At 42.3% G+C, this 23,403-nt stretch overlaps 1 protein-coding gene across 5 annotated transcripts in view; it reads left to right on the top strand.

Moving 5' to 3' along the window:
• Positions 1–23,403, top strand: part of Marveld3 (MARVEL domain containing 3) — a 34,857-nt gene that overhangs the window by 4,231 nt on the left and 7,223 nt on the right. Inside the window, exons 1-3 of one of the 5 annotated variants that reach the window (XM_058576054.1) lie at positions 1,089–13,069; positions 15,600–15,733; positions 21,310–23,354. In XM_058576054.1, the coding sequence (XP_058432037.1) occupies positions 12,621–13,069; positions 15,600–15,733; positions 21,310–21,920 (1,194 nt within the window). In that variant the 5' untranslated portion in view covers positions 1,089–12,620 and the 3' untranslated portion in view covers positions 21,921–23,354. Of the gene's footprint in view, positions 1–1,088; positions 13,070–15,599; positions 15,734–21,309; positions 23,355–23,403 lie in introns of those variants that run through there. The other 4 variants (XM_058576053.1, XM_046434471.2, XM_046434474.2 and 1 more) reach the window with 4 other exon arrangements.

Here is a 23,403-nt window from a genome sequence, read left to right as displayed (position 1 = left end):
ATATTAAATCCAGAGTAATGTTGACCAAAGGCATTTTCTGATTATGTTACACTCCTCTCCCTCATCTTTGTTTAAAACTTTTCACTGAGTTCCCATTGCTCTTAAGATAAAGATCTTTTTAAATCCCTGACCTTTTCTAAGAGGACCTGTGTTTTCTGGATGCCCTCTCTTGACCCACTGTCTTTCTCTCTGTTCTGGAATTGTCCCATTTCCCTTCCTTCCTTAGGGCCTTGCCCATGCTTTTTCTTTTGTTGTAAACGTCTCAATCCTTCATCTGATTACCTAACTCACTTATCCTACAGATCTCTGTGCAAACATCACTTCCTTGGAGAAAGTATCCCTGATTTAACCCTGTGACTGATCCAAGTATAGTTTACTTCTTAGCACTAATTGTAAGTGTAAGTTCACATTTATGGAGTGATTTTCCCCTCTCCCTGAATTGTAAGTTCCATGAGAACAACAGCCATGTTTTTCCTCTGTACTCCCAGTCTTTATCCCATAGTATATGCTCAAAATTGATGTGGTGCACAAACAAATAATGAATGCATGTGTGCATTAACTAACATACAGTACCTTATGACAATTCAGTATTATTATCAAAATAGGTATAAAAGCAAAGTTCTAAACCTAACATGGTTGAGAAAAATATGTTTAAAATATGTAACCTAAAGGACATTTTTATGAAAAAAAAAACTTAGCATATATAAAAACCAATTATTTTATCATACAAATATCATTCATCTTTTCCTTTGTCCATACACATAGATACAATATTTGTGCATGTATACACATATAAACACAAAAATATAATTTAAGATCCTTTGAATATGTGAATATAGTTTTTATATAGATAGTCTGATGGTATGCTGTACTTACCAACTTTTATTATTTTTATTTTTTAGAGAGAGAGTACTTTAATATTTATTTTTTAGTTTTCGGCAGACACAACATCTTTTATTTGAATGTGGTGCTGAGGATTGAACCTGGGCCGCACGCATGCCAGGCGAGCACACTACTGCTTGAGCCACATCCCCAGCCCTATTTACCAACTTTTAAAAATCACATATGGGGCTGGGGTTGTGGCTCAGTTATAAAGCGCTTGCCTTTCATGCGTGAGGCACTGGGTTCAATCCCCAGCACCACATTAAAAAAAAAAAAAGAACTAAATAAACAAAATAAAGGTATTGTGTCCATCTGCAACTAAAAAAATATTTTAAAAATTCATTTATGTTCATATTTCATCTTCACCTGAATAGTCATGAATATAATAACACCACATTATTGAAAATATACTTAGAAAATTTCAGCTTTGTCTGAGTACTACCATTTTCCAAAGTGGTAGAATGGAAATTAGAATGACTAACAAGACCCCAAATATGAAAATCTCTAATTTACCAAGATTCTATGAATTCTCGAGGTCATACAAAAGGGAGTATATTAGTTTCCTATGGCTGCCATAACAGAAGTACTTAAAACTGATTGGCTTAAACAATAGAAATATATTATCTCATAGCTCTGGAGGCTAGAAGCCCAAGATTAAGGGTTGGTTTCTTCTGAGGACTATGAGGAAGAATCTGTTCCATATGTCTTCCCAAGTTTCTGGTGGTTTTCTGATGTTTCTTTGCTAATAAGTGTATCACCTTTACCACTGCCTTCATGTTAACAGGGAGCTTACCCTGGCTGGGTAGGTGTGTCTGTGTCCAAATTTCCCATGTAATAAGGACATTAGTCATATCGGATTTGGGGCCAAATCTACTTCAGTAGGACCTCGTCTTAATTAATTACAACTGCTATGACGCTATTTCCAAATAAGGTTCCATTCTGAGGTATAGAGAGTTAAGATTCCAACAAATGAACTTGAGGAAACACAATCTAACCCATAATGGGGAGCAAATATCAGTGCTGATGTGATGAAATGGAAAGATTCATCAGAGAATTTGTTTTCCAGTCCCAATCTGTTGAAATTGAGACAAAGAAGGGGGCTTCTACAATGATGTCAAAGCATTGCTGAGAAATGACTTAAAACATGAAGTTTTAAATTAGGTTCTTGATTGTTAAAAAAAAAAAAAAAAAAAAAACTTTTCAAAACTCAAAAGAGAGCCCTTGCTATAGGTTTTAGATATGGTTTGAGTAAGTCCTATAAAAGTTCATATGCTAAAAGCTTGGTCGCCTGTGTGGTGGTGTTGAGGTGGTAGAACTTCCAAGAGTTGGGGCCTAGTGGAAGGTACTTAGGTTATGGGCCACCACCCCAGAGAGGCCTGATGTAGTTCTGACAGGACTGAATTTGTTCTCAGGAGACCAGTTGGTTATAAAGCCGGACATCTCACATGCTTGGCCCCTTCCACCTATGATTGTATCCCTTTCTGCTTCTCTACCATGTTGTGATGAAGCTGAAGGTGGGGGACAGTTCACCAAAGCTGGCTTGTCAACCACAGAATCATGATCCACATAGATCTCTTTATACATTACTCAGAATCAGGTATTACCCAGAATCAGGTATTGTTATAGCAGCACAAAACAGTAAGACAGACATTTTAGTAGGACTACAGTGTAAAGAGGCTCAACACATCTTATTTGCTATAACATAGCGTTATAGGACTACTGTCTCAGGGCTGGGATCCCTCTCAGCCTTTTTGAAGTTGCAAAACCCAACACACCATGCTTGTTTATTTGATGTTGTAATACCGCCATTATCTCCTTTCCCCATCCCAAACCCAGAGGAACTGCCAAAAATAGATTTACTTTTAAAGACTGATTTGGTTTTTCAAATTTCACCACATCTAAGATCCCATTACACTCTCTGACAAGGAGGTAAGCAAGAGCCAATGGCCACTAGGAACCAGAAGGGCTGAAGGACAGAACACATAGGGACATACCATAAGGACAACCACAATGAAATTATGAACTATTATTTTTTATTCCCACCTTGCACTATCTTAGATCACTTTCACAATAGCAAACCTAGAGAACTGGAAGTCAGAGTTACTGAAAATAAAATCAACACTATTTGGAATAAGGGATGGTAGGTTTATGGGTGGCTATTTTTATAGGTGATATTAATTTATTCTCTACACTTTTTTCTATTTTCATCATTTTCTACTATAAGGCCACTGTTAATCCAAAATAGTAATAATAGATTTGAAAGATGAGTAAGTTCATTCCTTTGCTCAATACATATTCATGAGTACTTACCACATGCCAGGCATGACATAGTGGTGAAAACAAGATAGTCCTGTCCTATGGCAGTTCCACTGGAGAGGTAATAAACCATTTGTCCTTCAATGTCAAAAATTTACTTTGGGCAGTTGTTTTGTTTTGTTTTGTTTTGTTTTGAGAAGGGAAGATGGAGGTAGAAATTGCACTGTGCTGGGGATAACATGTGCCCCCCAAAACAAAACAAGGCTGAATCGAGAGGTTTGAGGGTCCATTCAAGCCCACTTGGTCGGTGCCTAGATTTTATTACAAGCTGGCTCTTGGAGTCAGCTGCATCTTCTTTGGGCCAAGCCTGCCTCTTGCATTTAATTACCTCCCCCTGGGACAATTGTGAGAATTACCAACAGCAGAGTACTCCTGGTAGAGGTGGGACTGAGAACAGCACAGGTCATACCGCTGACGTCAGGACTTCAACATATCTTTTTGTGAGGGAAAACACAAGTCAATCCATATTGTCTTGTATTGTATGATACAATACTAAGAAAACTAATAATAATGGCAAACTCTTCTTTGTCCCTCTCCAAGTCAGGCAGTGTTTTAGATGTGTTGCATATTTTAACAAATTATTTCCCTCATTTTGCTGACAAGGAAATCAAGGCAAAGCAAATTTAAGCTATTTCCTTAAGTTTACACAGCTAATGAGTGGTGGAGCCAGGCTTTAAACTCAGGCAACTTGGATCCAGAGATTCAATCTTCTTTTTACACTGCAAATTTTTATGTATATTGTGATGCCATCAATATTAAAATACATTAAAAAATTATAGAACAAAAACCCACTGAATAATTTACAAAAAATGAAAATAGTTTGTTTTTAGGAGAGGGGTTGTTTTTTACAGTGTTACATTACTAGTGCTGTATAAATACACACATATATGCATGCTTTTATGGACATTTTTGAAAACAGAAAATGTTTTGAAAAAGTCTGCAATTTAGAAAAATTTGTAAGGATTCCATAATCAGAAAAGAGTGATTATTAACCTTAGGGACAGCCAGTCTTCAACATGGTCTCAATGATTCCAGTCTTCTGGGACTCTTAGGTGCTGTTCCCAACATTCAGTAAGGGCTGACTTGTGTGACCAATAGAACTATTGTGGAAGTGATGGCATGTGGCTTTTCAGACAAAGATCAGAGACTTTAAAGCTTTCACCTTGACCTCTTAGATCTTTTGACCTGGGAAAAACCAGCTACCATGTCATGAGGACACTTGGCACCAGCATCCCCTTGCCCTCTGTGTAAGTGTGTCACCTTAGAAGCAAACTCTTAAGCCGCTGCCAACCTCTTGGTTGCAACCTCAAGGGAGACACACATACATGACCATGAACGAAGGAATGTGGACAGCTTCTAGAAGTTCCTCCAGAGGAAAAATGTTTGACTTTAGCCCATAAACCCATTTCAGACTTCTGATCTCACGAACTCTTAATTTTTTCAGCCAGTACATTTGTGGTAATTTGTTACAGCAGCAATAGGAAACTAATACACTCAAAAACTCTGAGGGTAATAAATAATTATTGTTTTTTAAAGACTCTAAGTTTTGGGGGCAATTTGTTATACAGCAAGAGATACCACTATACAATCCATCATTCACAGTAACTTGAAATTACAGGTCAAATGATAAGAGGGCTGTTCTTGATCTCTCCATCAGATCTGTTCAAATACATCGATTCATTGATTCTTCTGGATTCATCTTTCTCAATCAACCCACCTCAACATTCCAGAGTAAAAATCTTCTAGTCTTTAACTTGATATCAGCTAAGGGCAGAGAGGAAGAACTCTCTTCAGAGGGACTTCCTATTTCCCAAGGACTTCACAAGGACTTCAGGACAGCCTATTTCCCAAGCCTCCAACTCCAAAACCTCCTTCTTTGGTTCTCTCTGGGCAAAAGAGGCAGCTGTTGGCAAGGCTACCTGCAAGACATAAATCAGTTTTGGAAGTGCTTTGTCCATGTTAGTGCTTAGCCTTTCCTACTTGAGTGTCTCCCAAATGCCTTTGAGCCATTTACCATACTGCTCTGCCCCCAATAAGGAGCTATAAATCCTTGACACCTGCTCACTACATTCTTGTAGAAAAGTTCTTCTTTCAACAGTTCTAAATGAATGTTTTGACAAGAAAAAGGGTTTTAATTTATCCTCTTCATCACGAGCCTATAGTTACGCTGAAGTCTCTTCATTCCAGAAAAATAACCTCTCTCCATGTTCCATTCCTCCTGGCAATGGCCCTTCCTTCCTAGCAATCCTCTGAAATTGACCTGGCCAAGGTCATTGGCAATCTCCAAACATAACTGACACTTTCCAGTGTTGAACTTACTTAGCTTTTCTGTAATAAAAATTGCGTAGTTACCAGTACATGACATTCACTGAGTATTCTAAGTTTTTGACATCTAGTGACTCACTGCTCTTGGACATTTGATGCTGTTGATCACTTGCTCCTTCTCACATAAGTAATTACATTCATTAAGATCTCTCGAGGGGCTGGGATTGTGGTTCATGGGTAGAGCACTTGCCTGGCATATGCGAGGCCCTGGGTTCGATCCTCAGCACCACATAAAAATAAATAAATGAAATAAAGGTATTGTGCCTAACTACAATTAAAAAAAAAAAAAGATCTCTCAAGTCTACTTTCTTTCCATCCACAATGCCAGACCCTTGACTAGGGGCTACTATCCCTCCAGAACATTCTGGATTGTTATTTCTATAACAAACGTGACTGAGATACTTCCCTGATTGCAAGTCACATCTGGTGGCTCCACACAGCCTGTAGTCTCAAACCTGAAATGTACTCCAATATGCAAGCATTTGTATACACATTATGTGTCTACAAGCCACTAATATATCATTTACACTATCATTCAGATTCAGAAAAAGAAATTCCCCAAAAGATAGCAGTCATAGATTGAGTAGAAGTTCTAAGACTTTTTCCCTATACCACAGTGGAGGTGTGTACACTTACTTGCTTGGAGACCTCAGACCCTCCATGGTAAGTCCAAGGGCAAATCCTGGCTTTCCAGGCTTATAATGATCTGGCTCCTACCTGCCTTTTCGGTCTCTTTCTCTCCCTTTTGTCCTTGCTCCCACTGCTGTGGTCCAAATGGAAGAATTTGAACGTAAATGTCCCAAACCTACCTGCTTTCTGTCTGCTGTTGTCTTCATTTAGAATGTTCTTTTCCTTTTTTTAATATTTATTTTTTAGGTGCAGATGGACACAACACAATGCCTTTATTTTTATGGGGTGCTGAGGATTGAACCTGGGTCCCGCCCATGCTAAGCGAGCACTCTACCGCTGAGCCACAATCCCAGCCCTAGAATGTTCTTTTCTGCCTTGACTCTCCAGGTCCCAGGTCTGTCTGTCTCACTCATTCCTAAAAGTGCTCCTTATCCACCTGCTTCTTCTTAAAGCTGCTTTTGGTTACTTCTGTCTCCATACCCTGTCCATCCACCACATACATCTTTTTCTTCTATTAGGCAGTATTTGCTTATTTGCCTCCCTCATGACACTTTGAGCTTTCTGAGGTCAGGACTATTTTATTATCACAATTATATCCATAGTGCACAATAACAGTAAGAATGGCAAGAATAGTAGCTAATGCATTTATAGTATTCACATGTGCCAGGCACTGCTCTGACTTGTACACACTCTTGCTTATTTAATCCTGTGTGGTAGGTGCAATTATCCCTGTTTTGTAAATGAGGACACTTGGGCACTGAGGGTGGAGTGACTTCCTAAGCTCACCCATATAGCATGTGAGGTTCAGAAAATTTGGAACTACCTTGAACTCCAGGCAGAGAAGGTAGAGGAAATGCTCAGGCTGAGGAGAGCGGCAGGTGTGGCCCTGGGGCCTCCTGCCTGCCAGGCTGCGCTGTCCTAGCCTGGCCTGCACTGCTCCCTGCTGGCCAGCTCTCTCTCCCTGTAGCTCTCCTCTCTCTGCCAGGGCCCCTGCAGGGGAACTAACCTTGCCTTAAATCCCCTCTGCCACCAGAGGTTGTGTCTGGGGTCTGGCAGCAAGTACAAAATATTCGGGGAGGGGAAGAGAGTCAGAAGATCACACAGGGAATATGCAAGGACTTCCCTACATTCACGTCTGAAGGAAAATACTCAAACACTCAAATTGGTAAACTGTCTACCCCCCAAATTCCATAGGATATGCCAAAACTAATAGAAACTTTCATTTTCTAAAAAGAAAGTAGTTACATATTTAATTCTTCTTACGCTAGGCTCTTCTTTAGGACAAAATTGAATGCTAACTTATTGCTATGATTTGGATATGATCTGTCCCCCAGAGGTTCATATGTTGGAAGTATGGTCCCCAGCATGGTAGTGTTTAAGAGGTGGGACCTAGAGGAAGATAGCTAGGTCATGAGGCTCTACCCTCATGAATGAATGAATACACGTCTGGTAGAAGTGCCTAAGTTCCCATGAGAGTAGGTCTTTATAAAAAGAGCAAGCCTGGCCCCTCTCTGATCTCTTGCTTCCTGTCTCACCATGTGATCTCCTCCACATGCACTCCCACCATTGTAATGTCATCTCCATGAGACCCTCACCAGAGCCTAACAGATGCTGGCAGTGTGTTCTTGAGCCTCTGCTGGGTGGAATAACACTCTTTTCTTTTGCAAAGTACCCAGCTTCTGGTATTTTGTTACAGCAATACAAAAAGACTGAGACACTTGAAAAATATACTTACTGGTTCTCAAATAGGGTGCCTAATGAAACTATTCAAAAATACAAATGTGTTGGCTCTGTTCCAAATGGATTCAGTTAGAACCACTCACAGATACTATTTCACTTCAGGATTAAACTCAAGCAACACTTTCCCAAATCCAAAACCTTTATGACCACTTAGCATCTTGTTTTTTCCAGCTAAAGGAAATTCAATGCCTTTATGTTGGAACTTCAGGGGGAAAGTATGCATTGTCTAGAGGACACCCCTCCAAGTTTCCTGATTCAAGTCTGTCATTGTGTTTGAGATGTTCTTCCGTTCTGTAAATTGTAGGTGACTGATGGCAATACAAAAAAACTTCTTTCTCTATACATTCAAATTATATCCTGACTTGTAGAAGTTGAATTGATTTTCCTTTCCCTCTTTGGAAAAAAGCAGTTTTGCTTCCATTTGTACATTCATTTCATCACACTTGACCTATAAGTGGGTCTCTCTTCTTGCAATTGTTTGTGACCTTGTTGTAATATCTGCCTGACTCCCTCAATGAGTATTGAGATGAATAAAATCTTAAACATGGGTTTGTTTCTCTCTCTCTCTCTCTCTCTCTCTCTTTGGTTTTTGTCATTGTTACTGGATTGTTACTGGGGATTGAACCCATAGCTACTTCACCACTGAGCTTTTTATCCCCAGTCCTTTTTATTTTTTAACACAGAGTCTCCCTAAATTTCTAAGGCCTCAAACTTGTGATCCACCTGCCTCAGCCTCCTGAGCTGCTGGGATTACAGGCCTGTACTACTGCACCTGCCTCATTTTTCTTGTTCTGGGAAAATTATCTTCAACATGCAAATAGAAGTACTTTCCTTTTCTGTGCTCTGGCCATCTGCTACTTTGCTTTGGTTGGAATTTACTCAAGGGAATTTCTCAGAAGAGAACTCCTGCCCTTGTTGTGCCCTTCCTCCATATGCATAATATCTACCATGGATTCCTGGAAGAACAGTGGAATAGCCAAAAATCTTTTATTTTTAATTAAAGGCAAAGAGAGATCGGGGCATTGACTCATCACCATCTCTTTTACAAATAAAATAGCATAAGCTAAACCAAAATTAAGTAAACCCAAGAGATTTTCACTGGACTCCCTCAGTGTTCTTTCTTGATCCTTTCTCACTTGTATGGTTGACATTTCATCAACATTTACATGTACTAGAATTGTTTTATTTATAATACCTTTGCATGACGCTGTGGAAAATAAAAAGTACCTGTGATCTTCCTGAGTACACAGAATTAGTCTATAAAAACTATTATCACCTTAACTGGAGCTATTGGCCAGAACACATACACAACAAGTTTTCACGTCACTTGGGATTCCTTATACCATTGTGGCTGGGTTCCAAGGAGGAGCATCCTCAGAGACAGCCAGGAAGAAACTGTACCACCTTCCATGGTGAGCTTCAGAAGTCACTAAGTACATTCTGCTGCATTCTGTTCAGGTCCACCTTTGAGAGGATGAGACCTGGGTAGCCCCTCAGGGCCTCGTGATTTAAAAGGGCCTCTTGTTTCTTTAACACCTTGCTGTCGCCACCTTGAAATTCTTTAATGATATCTGGACCGGAGCCCTTCATTTTCATTTTGCACTGGGCCCCCAAAACTGGGTTGCCAGTTCTGATTTTTTTTTGTCCATGAAGCCACAAAGACCTGCCCAGACTCATAGGGTGGGAATATCAAGTTAGTCTCCTTTTTTAATTGGTGCATTATAATAATACATAACCGTGGGACTCATTATGCCATATTTGACTACCTTTTTGATGAAGCAGCAGATTTCTTGGACTGTTCTTGGAAATACTGTTGTGGCCTTTTTTTAGAAAATGCTACCTGCCACAGAGGATTGATTTATGGAGAAGTTAAGACAAAACAGGACATTTAAAAAACTTTCCTCCAATTTATAAACTTCCCAGCCTCTGCAAAGACACCTTTGGGTCCTCCCTGCTCCACAAAACCCTCCTAAAGAGAAGCAAAGGCAGCTGAGCCCAGTAGCACATGCCTGTAATCTCAGAGACTCGGAAGGTGGGAGGAGAATCACAAGTTCAGGACCAGCCTTAGCATTTAGTGAGACGCCGTCTCAAATTTTTTAAAAAAAGGCTGAGGATGTAGCTCAGTGGCAAAGCACCCATAGATCAATCCCAATACCAAAGAAAGAGAGACAAAGGTGATATCAAAGTGTCCTTATATCCATTCAACAAATCCTGATTGAGTGCACACTGGGGGAGCATTTATAAATGACTCAGAGACCTTGTCCTCAATAGGCTGGGGCAAGAGTCCCAGCAATGGCTGGCACAAATGAAAGGAGAAGAGAAAACAGAAGGTAAAGGACCAAGAACCCTGAGAACAAAGTCCTAGGGATGTCCAAGAGAGCCAGCTTCCTGGAGACATGGCATCTGTGTGGCCCCTCCCATTCATTCAACAACATCATTCATTCGTTCACTGAACAAGTATCATGTACGCCATTTGTAAGTTCCCACCCTGGTGGAGCTTGCTTTACAAGGTACACACCTGTTTGTCTCATCTATATCTGATTTAAATGACTTTTGGCTTTAGACTTTTGAATTTGGGCTGGAACAAGAACTTGGGGATTATTGAGATGGAGTGGCTATATTTTGCTTGTGCAAGGGACATGAATTTGGGGAAGGGATGTCATGGTCTGGATGTTGGTATCCCTAACAAAATTTATGTTGAAATTAATATCCAATGTGTTAGTATTAAGAGATAAGATCTCAAGCTGGGGGTGTGGCTCAGTGATAGCACACTCGCCTGGCATGTGTAAGGCACTGGGTTCGATTCTCAGCACTACGTATAAATAAATAAAGGTCTATCAACAGCTAAAAAAAAATTTTATTAAAAAGATATAGGGTCTCTGGGGGAGTGATTAGTCATGAGGCTCCACCCTCATGAATGGGATCAGTGCCCCTGTAAAAGAGGTCGGAGGTGGCTGCCTTTCCCTATCTGCCCTGGAAGGACCAGGGAAGGCAGCACCTAGGATATGGAACTGGAGGGTATTATGTTCAGTGACATAAGCCAGACACAGAAAGATAAATGCCGCATGTTGACTCATATGTTAGAATAAAATCGATCTCAAAGGCAAGAGCAGAATAGTGATTATAAGAGGCTGGAAAGGTTAGGGAGGCAGAGGATAGAGGATAATGGGATAATGGTACCAACATTCAGTTAGATCAAAGTAAGTTCTAGCATCCTACAGCACAGTAGGGAGACTGCAGTCCACTACCGGATACTGTATAAAAACTAGAAGAGAGGAATTTAAAGATTTCAGACACAAAGAAATAATGGAAGTGTTAATTATCCTGATTTAATTTTCCTGATTGCATCTTATAACATTACTCCATGGATACATACAATTATTATGTATTATTTTTAGGAATTTTGAGCCAGTCTTTAAACCAATTTTTCTCGAAATTGGACATGGGAGAGCATTTATGCCATGACAACGGAATACTGAGCTTAGGATTTTAGAGCTGTTTTATGTCAAAATAAATGACATTTATTTATTTTTTATCATTGTTGCTTTGTTTATTATTTATTACTGGAATATTTTAACAATTTAAGTTTTTCAATGCATCTTAATTATACAAAACAATGGGGTTTTGTGGCACATTCATGCATGCAAATAACACATGTGATCATATATGATCCCCTCTCCCTGATCGTCTCTCCCTGACCCCCTTCCACTTCTCTAATGGTCTCCTTGCTTCTTTCACAACATCTTTTCCTCCCCCTAGATTCCACATATGAAGGAAAACAAAACCCTTGTCTTTCTGTGTCTGGCTTATCTTGCTTAACATTATGATCTCCACCCCCGCCCATTTTCCTACAAATGACATAAGTTCATTCTTCTTTATGACTAACACTGGGTTGTGTATATGTTCACCGCATTTTCTTTATCTATGCATCTATTGCCGGCATCTATTCCACAAGATGTCTATTGTGAATTCTGCTGCAGTAAGCATGGGTATGCTGACTGTAATTCTTTTGAGCATATAACGAGGAGTGGCCTAGCTAGATCTTGTGGTGGTTCTATTTTTAGATTTCTGAGGCACCTCTGTACTGATTGACTAATGTATTAATGTACATTCCCTCCATAGGTATATAGGGTTCTTTTCCCCCCTGCATCCTCTCCAGCTTTTATTGTTTTGTTGTTGGTGGTTTTGTATTCTTAGGTGAAAGCCATTCTGACTGAGGGGAAACAGAATCACAAAGTAATTCTGATTTGCATTTCCTAGATGGCTAAAATTTAGAACATTTTTTTTCGTATAATTATTGACCATTCTTACTTATTTTGAGAAGTGTCTGAAGAAAAGATATTTCTGATGGGCTTAACAAACCTTTGGAGGTACATTTGCAGCATGAGGAATTCAGTCATTGCTGTCTGTCACCTTCGGACAAGTATCAGGATGGTCAGGATACGTTTTGCGCTTCTTTGCATTGTATGACGTTTTTGTATATTTTAAAAATCGAATGAAAAAATACTTCGGAGATGGAAAGTCCTGCGTGGTGATAACCACCCACACGGTGACGGCCGCAGCTGGCTGACCAGGGGAGGACACTCAGTCCTTGGGGCACGCGCACAGGTGAGCGCTCCCAGGCCAGCTGCGCGTGCGCACAGGTGTGCTGCCGCCCTCCCTGCCGCTGAGTTTGGCCTCCAGCCCGGGAAACTTGTCGCTCTCGGGCGGGGACACGGAACCGGGCCATGGAAGATTCGCTGGGGACTCGCGAGCCCCGGGTTCGACCGAGAGAACGGGACCCGGACCGGCGCCCCCGCCCGGACCGAGACCACCACCCTGAGCGACCGCGGGACAGAGCCGGGGACCGGCGCAGGGAAAGGAATGGGGACGACGCGCGGAGGGACGGGGACCGGCGAGGGGATCGAGACAGGGACCGGCGAGAGGATCGGGACAGAGGGAGGGACCGAGACCCCCACCAGGACAGACACAGGGACGCGGGCCGTCGCTCAAGTGAGCAAAGAGGTTGGGAAAAGTCTCGCCAAAGCCGGACGCGGAACACAGCCCCGAGACCCACCTGGGACACAACTCGGGGACCGACCTGGGAGGCAGCCCCACCCCCTTGGCCCGGGCCTTGGGAAACCCCGGAGCCTCCCGCCCCGAGGAAGGAGAACTTCGGTCGCCATGCACCACAAAGGTGAGGGGACTGCTGGAGACACGGGGCCCTGCGACCACGGCCAAGGCCAATCTGCGCTGCCCTGGCTTCCTAGAAAGCCCATTTAAAAGAGGAAATACAATTTCTCTCTTTTGTGCCCTCGGAAGTGACCCTGGAGAGAAAGGAAAGCGTAGGGTGTCCCCACCAATCCCAGATAAAGCAGAAAGCACTCCTCTTGGCAGTGGCAGGGCTGGGACCAGGTAAAGAGGAAGAGGGCCCCAGGACAGGAAAAGCCAGGTTCACGTGAAGCTCTTCCCTGACACCATTCCCTACCCTATCAGGACCGCCCCTTAGGGCTTCAGACCCTGACTCTTCTAACTCTCCTCTTCCTTCTTCCCTTCCTCCTTTAATTCTTCTTCCTCATCCTCTTGTTCTGGGGATTGAACCCAGGGGCGTTTTTCCCCTGGGCCACATTCCCAGTCTGCCGTTTTAAAAAAAATGTTTGAGACAAGGCCTTGCCAAGTTCCTGAGACTAGCCTTGAACTTGCCACCTGTCAGCCTCCTGAGTTTCTGGGCTTACAGTCAAGCACCACCATACAGCTCCTCCTCAACTTTCAAAGTCCTGGTCCCTGGTGTCCAGGACCAAATAAAGTCAGCCCCATGAAGAGTTAATAATTTAACATGTTACCCCTTTAGGGCTATATGCATTTCAAAAACAGCTGGGAGAGAAGCTACACTTTTAACCAAGGAACTAAATCTACCTAAACTTTGTTCACGGAAGGACATAGATTTGTTTCCTTCTCGTCAGTGAGGTCTTCAAGGCAGCCTCTTTCAAATCTCACATTGAGACCCCACCTTCCTTAATGAACAAACTTTGCTATCCCTACCTTGAAGAACAAGGAATTCCCATAAGCTCCGGTAGAACAAAGATCATGATGTTCTGGAAGATCATGTGCGCTAGGGGAGAGTGGAGATGGAAGAACCAGGCCACCCCTTGTCCTCATGTGCCCTTCTAGGAAGCTAACATTTCATCCAAATTCACAAATGTTACTGAATGTGCAAATAATGTGACCAGTGCTGTGGACTGAATAGATAGGATATTGTTCCTGCCATCCCCAACAAGGAGGCACACAGATCCTGTGGCAATGATTGCCTCCTGCTTTTTCATACACAGCTTCCACTGAGGGACTCAAAAGCTGAGCCCAGTCTCTCGCAGTTGTGTCCACACAGCTGTAAAGCTACTATCCTGAGTTTATGTTACATTATCTAAAACCAACTAGTATGACAAAGGTTGAGCCCAGATTGGCACTAGCTATTGTTTCTCTGACTAAAGCCACATTGTACAGCAACTGCACGACTAGGAAAATTGAGGGCTGCCTTTTTAAGTTTCCTTATAAACTAGAGTCCCAGTTCCCCCACCCCAAAGCGAGTGAAGGAAATACTTTCATTTTTCGCTTCTTTTGCTCACCACCAATTGGAGGTTTGAAACCAAAGGGCAATTTATTCCTGTCTATTTTCTACTTAAGCATTTATTTAATGGATAGGTTGGCGGGACAGGGCTGCAGAGATCTACCCTCTTAGTGTTCACAGCCTGGTATACGAGAATGACAGGTCAGCAGGTCAGATGCAGCACAGTGTGAAATGGGCTGCAGGAGAAACTTGGATTAGGAAAGAACAGAGCTGGGCTCCTGAGCAGGCTCAGGCAGGCTTTCCAGAGGAAGGACCACAAGCTGAGTTCTAGAGAAGCAATAAGAAGGGGAAGGCTGAAGGAGGAAGGTGGAAGGTGTTTTAAGCAGAGGAAGTGTCTGCAGTGACCCAGAGGCATGGGAGAGCATGTCATCTTTTGGGGCGAAGGTCAGTTTCACTGAGTCTGGGTCTGTGAGCCTGAGGCTATAAGTGTAGAGAAATAAGCAAAGGCCTACTGTGCAGTACTAAATGTTTAAGGATTTCAAATCTAAGGTAAGTTCTGTGTTCTAGAAAGATCCCTGGAGCCTAGCAAGTAGAATGTAGCCTCCTATTGAATCTTAGAACCCAGAATGTGCTAGATAAATGTGGGAGAAAGAAGATAGAAAGTGCCAGGATTGGTGGAGGAAGAGAAGATAGGAAGATCTCAAAAGTTGTTTGTAGCTCCCATCTTCTTGGAGAATTTCCACAGTAACCACAGACAGAAGAGCATGCCAACCTGGACTCCATAGTCTTGTAAATACACACTAGTTCTGAGAGGCCTAGTCCTTGCCGAACTGAGAACCTCAACTCTTAGAGGCAGCTCCCAGCTCCCTCCCTGGTTAGGCAGCTTCCACAGGCAGATGACCTAGCATCCAAGGCAGCACTTAGGTGTTCAGGATTACAGGATCGGTCTTGGGGTTAACTAGCCGTGTTGGGTCACATGTTTAGATGTTTGGTGGTGTCACTAAACCAAAGAAGCCTCTGGAGTCTGAAATACTGTGGCAGAGCTTGTTTCTGTTCTGCACATTCTGTAACTTTCAGGCCCATGGCGAAGAGTCAAGAGTTCTAATACCGACTGAGCCACTGAATTGGAGGCCCATTCCTAATGGCTGTGTGTGCTTTTCAGTTATAGTGAACCCACCTCGGGGAGATATGTGCCCTCGCACCCCAGGCCTGGACTAGAGGAAGTGGAATATTACCAGTCGGAGGCGGAGGGGCTCCTGGAATGTCACAAATGCAGATACCTGTGCACAGGGAGAGGTGAGCCTTTATGGAGTCTGTGTACTGTTTGCTGTTGCAAGTGGTCTGAAAGTGGGGGACAGACTTTCCTTTGGGGTTCTAGTGTTTTCATTTCCATACCTATCTGAGGTTCTTGCTTTCCAAAAAAAAAAGAAAGAAAGAAATAGAAACTATTTTATGAGCTATCATTCTCCAGACAAGAAACCAGAGAAAAAAAGTGATTTTTAAGAATACCCATAGCACTCATATAAATATGCCCTGTGCAGAGAAACGTTGGACCCCTCGCATTTTCATCTCCATACCTGCATGAGGTTCTGTCTCTCTGAGCAAAGGAAAGTGTAGAACAGGCTGCTCTCCTGGAGCACTGAGCAGCCATGTTTGCAGTTTCCAGACTCCAGGTGGAGCCCCAAGGGCTGCAGGTGCAACTGGCCATGAGCTGCCAGGTGTTGGTGGGGGCTTCTCTGACAATGTAGCTGAGTTTGGAGAGAAGAAAAATCACCCCAGTGGGCCATCAGGTTGCAGCCCAGACCACATAGACAGGAGCAAATGGTCTTCTTGGAGCCCTGACGCCCAAATACTTCATCAATAGCTTTTGATCACGCCATTGGCTGAGATGCACTGTAAGAAATACATTTTACATTAAGACCAAGTTCACACGCACAAACAAAAATGCCATGAAACTCCACTTGCCTTACTACATATCAAACACACTGGTATTTTCTGTTTTATTGGAAGCAAAAACCAAAAAACCTATTTATTGAGTACATGAAGTCTGCAAAACACTGAGCTGATATTAAGTGTCAGCTCTCAGGGTTCTCATCTTAGCATGGGTCCTGCCTGAGCCAGCAATGAAGAAAATCTGGTTCATCAGGGTGAGCCCTAATGGCATGTGGGATTTGTAAGCAATCTTCCTGGGCTACATATAAATTAGGGAGAAAACAGCCCAGCCCAAGGGAAGAGATCATGGAGCTCCTAACTGAAAATGTATCTTAGGGTGATTACGAAGATGTACATGATTATAGGATTATAAGGAACTTTAATGAAAGGCCTCTAGGCAATCCCAGTTAGGGATCATTATCTTAATTTACATGTGTTGGTGCAGCCTCCTTGCCTTTTAAGTCTCTCAACAACTCCTGAGGCTCAGAGAGGTACAACAAGTCATCCAAAGTCACACAGCTGTTACGTGAAGGAGCTATGATGGAAATTTAGAACCTGACCCTAAGTCCTCAAGTAGTTTACTTGCTTAGTTTCTTCTTTTCTTGATCATGTAAATAACAGGAACAAGCCAGAGGCTGGCTAACAGGTTTCTCCCTAGAGACATTTTTCTTTTGAGATTGATTTACCAAGAGGAAAGGGCAGGGCTTAGGGCCTCAGACTGAAACAGACCCTGTGGTTTAGGCTTCATTGCTTCTGGCACTTTGGCTTTGAGCCTGAAGGTTGGGTTTCTAAGTCAAGGTAGTGAAAGAATAGTTCAGCCTCCAGAAACTAACAAATGAGGGCTTGAAAGGAACTCTGGATGGACAGAGACCCATAGAAATACACAATACAGCATTGTGTTGAGAGAAACAACCATTGAACACCGGGAACTTGACTCAAGCAGGAAATACATGCCTGGATAAAGGTCAGCTGAAGCTCTTTAGACCCACCTTAGAGTAGATCCTCTGTGACTTCCTTATCAGTGAAGTCATGCCCCACCCCCAACAGACTTGCAAAAATTGGGAACAATTGTAGCCCTCCTTCTCTTTCTAGGGAGACTGGGCTGAAATCTGGGCTGTGATCTAACTCAGAAAGCTCCATGGATTACTAGGAGGCCAACAAAAAGAGGCAGGCCCCAGATTTACTTTTACAAGCAAGAATTCTCTGATACTAAAAGCTTTTAGTATAGAGATCAGACTGAAGCCAAGTCACATGCACATATCAGGCCACCAGAGAATCCTGTGCATGTGTAGGTTGTGCTCCTTTATTATTGAGAGGGATGGGTAAGCCCGGCAGGAAGGTGCATTTCCCGGCTCCTGTTTGCACCCCGCAGCTTCTCCTTTCCCTTTTGTTTTTTCCCTTGTGCTCAAATCATGGGGTTTGTATTCAGCCTCTCACCTTAACTGCAAAGCACGTTTCAAAGGTTAATCTTCAGCCAGGCACTGGTGGTGCCCACCTGTAGTCCCAGCTACTTACTTGACGGCTGCGCAGGAAGATTGTTTGAGCCCACAAGTTCAACAGCCTGGGCAGCTTAGTGAGAGTTACCCGCCCCTCCCCCCCCAAAAAAAGGGTTATTTACTCCACGACAGTTGTCATTTCTAGAGTCAGTAGTGCTGATCTCTCATTCAGAGTCTTGAGGTGTAGGTGCTGAGTGTTCCGAGTTTGTTTTTCAGAGGAGCGATTTCCTGACAAGGAACCTGAGCTGGAGGAGTTGCCAGCACAGTCCATCCTGGGCAGGAGGGGAAGGACAGGGGGCCCTAAAACTTTGTGATGGCCCTAAAAAGGTTCAGGGTAGAAGTTGTGGTCGTTTTCTAGTTTATGCTCACACTCCCCTCTTTTTGTGTGTTCGGAGCTCCTGCAGTCCCCTTTATCCTAATGCTTATTGAACACCCTGTGCAGAACCTGTCTGCACTGAGATCAGATCAAGATTTCAAACTGCAGCTGACTTTAACAGTGTTAACTGATTAACAGATCTGAATGCCATGGCCAGAGTCCAAGTAAGGAGTGACCCTAGGCGAACTGCCGAGGGTTTTTTTTTTTTTTTTCTGGTTTTATTTTGTCTTTTGTGCGGTATTGGGGACTGCATCCAGGTACCCTACACTGAGCTACATCTCTGACCCCTTTCATTTTGAGACAGCGTCTCACTAACTTGCAATCCTCCTGCCTCAGCCTCCCAAGTCACTGGAATTACAGGCACGTGCCACCCTGCCAGCTGAACCTCTGGTTCTTAGGGCAGAGAAAGGTGCTGGCTCAGAACCATATTCCCTGGAGTTCTGAGAGGGCCGTCAACCCCAAGGAAAGCCTGGGAGCCTCTGGGCTTTATTTTAAGGGTGCCATTGGCCATTTCCACAGCCCGAGGCATTCTTTTGTGGTTACACAAAAGTTTTTTTTTTTTTCTTTTTTTAAGAGAGAGTGAGAATTTTTTAATATTTATTTTTTAGTTTTTGGCAGACACAACATCTTTGTTTGTATGTGGTGCTGGGGATCGAACCTGGGCCGCACGCATGCCAGGCAAGCACGCTACCACTTGAGCCACATCCCCAGCCCTACACAAAAGTTTAAAAGAGGAATAAAGGGTTTGGTGGGGGCTGTAGTCCTTCTAACATTCTATTAAGAAATTCCTTTCATACAGCAACATGCTGGGAAAGCCTAAATGTCCCTTACATTGCAATGATTCAATTGTGGCCATCATATTTTTTTTTCTTTTTTTTTAAGAGAGAGAGAGCGAGAGTTACTGCTTGAGCCACATCCCCAGCCCATCATATGTTTTTTAAGGTTATGAAGTAGATTTATATTTACTGAGATAGAAAAATATTCATACTATATTCTTAAGTGGAAAAATAGGTCATACAATAGTAGATAAAAGCAAACAAACAACAATAAAAATTATGAACATGTGGTACAAAAGTCTAGAAACTAAATTGTCCACCAGGCACTATGGCATACACATATAATACCAAAGGATTGCAAGTTCAAGGCCAGCCTCAGAAACTTAGTGAGACCCTGTCTCCAAAGGCCAAGTGGGGTGGTGCATATCTGTAATCCCAGTGTCTCGGAAGGCTGAGGCAGGAGGATCTAAAGTTCAAAACCAGCCTCAGCAACTTAGTGAGGCCCTAAGCAACTTAGTGAGACCCTGTCTCTAAATAAAATATAAAAAAGGGGCTGGGGAGGTGGCTCAGTGGTTAAGTGCCCCTGGGTTCAATTCCAGTACCAAAGTAAATAGCTAGCTAGCTACATAGATAGATAAATAATAAAAATAAAAAATACTGGGAGGTAGCTCAGTGGTGGAATGCTTGCCTAGCATGCTCAAGAGGCCCTGGGTTCAATCCCCAGTACCATACACACCCACACATACATACCACATATATATGTATGTGTGTGTGTGTGTGTGTGTATAAATATACACACACATGTGTATAATTAAAAAATCAATATATATTATATATAATGTTCACAGTGGTTAATTTATTTCTCTTATTTACATTTCCTTTCTTTCAATAAGTTTTATAATTAAAGAAAAACAGTGATATTATTTGCATTTGGACAGAGAGTTACAAGTGAAGATGGCATTTCAATTAAAGAGTACCATCATTTCAATTAAAGAGTACATTGATGTCACACAGGAAATAGGCCAGCTGGAAGCAGGCCTATTTCCCTTGCAGCCAGGGAAAGGCCACTGGGCTGATCCCAGAGCGTACAGTGCCAGCTCAGAAATACCAACTTTCTATTGTGCTGAGCAAAAGAAGCCAGAGTTCATGAAAGTACATTACTGTATAATTCCAGGTACATGACATTTAAGATAAAACCAACTTCTAATCAGAGGAAGCAGGTCAGAGGCTGCCCAGGGAGGAGGAGAGGAGTTGACCACAAAGTGCTCCTAGGGAAATTCATGTGCTCTGTATCTTGATTATGGTCACACTTGTCAAGACTCATCAAGCCAGTACACTGAAAATGAGACATTTTATTGTGTGTAAGTTGTATCTCAATAAAGTTGATTTTAAGGAGAGCAGATACCTTCCCTAGTCCAAGATAAAGAAGCCATGGGCACTGAAGGAATTGAACTCTGGGGAAATATTCCAGCCCAAATGATTACTCTTTAGGAAAACTAAATAAAATGAAATTAAACTTTAAGACATATTTATGGAGTTGAAATCCAGAAGTAGTTTCTTTAATCCAGTAAGTATCCTAAAATCAATTAACTTAATCTTTGATATTTTTAATAAGCGAAAAACCACAGTCAACATTTTTTTTACTGCTTACCACTGAGCTCACTCCCAGGCCCACAGACATTTTTTTTTTCCTAGTTGTTGATGGATCTTTATTTCATTTATTTATATGCGATGCTGAGAATCGAACCCAGTGCCTCATACATGCTAGGCAAGTGCTCTACCACTGAGCCACACCCCCAGCTGCCACATTCAATGTTTTGATGTATAATTTTCATGCTTTTTTTAAAACTTCATTGCATATTTTTAACTGCTATGATCTTCTTCAAACTTGGAGAAATCTCTTTCAAATTGAAGAGACCGTAGAGCACACATAAAGAGATGACGTTTTTTTTTAGTGTTTTAGGTGGTGGTATGGAATGTTCTCGCCCTCCCTGCAGGATGCCTTTCTTTCTAATGGGCACGACTTCTCTCCCCTCTTTCTGACCTCTCCTGGGCAGGCTGCTTTGCTCTTAAGGAGTTACTTTTTTCAATGCAAAGTATTTCCAACACCATTTCTAGAGACCATGGTTCCGTGCTACCACCTAATGCTAAATTACACAGTTTTGATTGCCCCAGGGAGCAGAATGAAGAGCCAGGGGTCTGAGCTTCCTTGGGGAAGATGAGCCTGGAGGTGGAAGAGCCTCCATTTGCAAAAAGCATCTCTTAAAATGGTAATGCACCCTTTTTTTGCAGCCTGCTGTCAGATGCTGGAGGTTCTGCTGAACTTGCTGATCCTGGCCTGCAGCTCTGTATCTTACAATTCCACAGGGGGCTACACAGGCATCACCAGCCTGGGGGGTATTTACTACTACCAGTATGGGGGGGCTTACAGTGGTTTTGAGGGTCCAGATGGAGAGAAAGCCCAGCAGTTGGATATCCAGTTCTACCAGCTCAAGCTGCCCATGGTCACTGCAACAATGGCCTATAGTGGAGCCCTCATGGCCTTCTCCTGCCTGGTCATTGCCATGGGTGTCCTGCGGGTCCCATGGCACTGTCCTCTGTGGCTGGTGATCGAAGGCCTATTGGACATGCTCATTGCTGGGGCATACATCCCAGCCTTGTACTACTTCTTCCACTACCTCTCCGCTGCCTATGGCTCGCCTGTGTGTAAAGAGAGGGAAGCACTGTACCAAAGCAAAGGGTACAGTGGCTTCAGCTGCAGTTTCCATGGTGGAGATATAGGAGCTGGGGTCTTCGCAGCCCTGGGTATTGGGGTCTTTACCGTGGGAGCTGTCTTAGCCATCAGGGGTTACCTAAAAGTCAAGAAACTGAAAGAGAAGCCTCCAGAAATGTTGGTGTTTTAGCCTTCTTAAAACATTCTACCAAATATAAGTGATGGAAATTATTCTGAACTACCATCTTTTGTAAGAATTCTTTGTTGTAAAACTTGCCAGAACTTCAAAAGTAGCAAGCCAACTTCAGTAGAGGTGGGCTTAGCTCCCAGTTGTGTGAAGCAGCATTCTTTGGCACAACCAACTTTGGATTTTGGAATCCTGTTATTGAGGGAGTAACCAAAAGAAAATTTTTTTTAAGATGTTGATGGATCTTTATTTTATTCATTTATTTTTATATGTTGTGTTGAGAATCAAACCCAGTGCCTTGCGTATGTTAGGCAAGCGCTCTACCACTGAGCCACAACCCCAGCCCCCTAACCAAAATTATTTTTTTAAATAAATAAATAAATAAAGCCTGGAATCCAGGACTCACAGGGGAAAAGCATGTGGTACGTAGTGGCACACACTGTAATCCCGGCAACTCTGGAGGCTGAGGCAGGAGGATTGCAAATTCAAAGCCAGTCTCACAACTTAGTGAGACCCTGTCTCAAAATAAAAGAAAAAGGACCAAGGATGTAGCTCAGTGGTAAAACACCCCTGGGTTCATTCCCCGGTACTAAAACAGACAGAGAAAGAAGTATAGTTATTGATTAAATGAGGGAAAATAACCAAGCAAATTGAAAGTACCTTATCTTCAGAGTTCATCAGAAGTCACAGAGGCAGGAGATAACTTTAGCCTGAACTGTTCTGGACACAGCTGTCTTCAGCAGATAGCCCATAGTCCTTCCGCTGCCACAGTTCACCGGGAAAAGGGGGCAGGGCTTCCAGATGAGCTACCCCTGGAAAATTTAAGTTGCAAGTGGGCGTGGGCTGGGCAAAGAGGAGTCAGTTAACTCACTGGATTGCAAAGAAGCTATTCTGTAAGCCCCTCACAATGGCTGGAAAACTCAATAAGTGTTTTGTACCTCTCCTAAATGTATCATTGTATGAAGAATTAAACCTGAGGTCTGGAATTCAGGATCCATCCAGAAGAAAAGAATGTATAATCCTTCCCAACAGAAGAATGTCACTTTTGGCCAGACAACTTCATGGGTTTTTACTGCACATGGAATAATGACTTATGGAACATTACAATATATTCTTGGTACAAGTCCATTCTTTGCTTATGTGAATCCAAACAAAAAAAAATCCAAAGAAAAATTTGAATTTCAAAATGATGGTTCTCTTTAAAATATGTTTATATCATTCTCTTGAATAAGGTCAATTTATTGCATTTAGAAGATAAGTTTGAGTTTAGAAAAGGAAGTTCAGATACATGTATGTGTATGATTGTCAAATTTCTTGAATAATACATAAGAAAGTATTAACAGTTTTGTAGAGAGAAGGGGATTTTTTTAATTTTTAATTTTATACATGACTGAACATGTATTCATTTTAGAAAAATAAAAAAAATTAAAAATTGGATTTGCTTTCCTCCGTTTTTGTTTTTTTAAGAATTAAATTTATAGTGCAA

Source organism: Marmota monax, unplaced genomic scaffold (genome assembly GCF_021218885.2).
Source record: "Marmota monax isolate L192 unplaced genomic scaffold, Marmota_monax_Labrador192_F-V1.1 WCK01_AAM20220418_F8-fsc00024, whole genome shotgun sequence".
Taxonomy (NCBI): domain Eukaryota; kingdom Metazoa; phylum Chordata; class Mammalia; order Rodentia; family Sciuridae; genus Marmota; species Marmota monax.
Note: the sequence above shows the minus strand (reverse complement) of the source record. Positions and strands in the feature narration are given on the sequence as shown.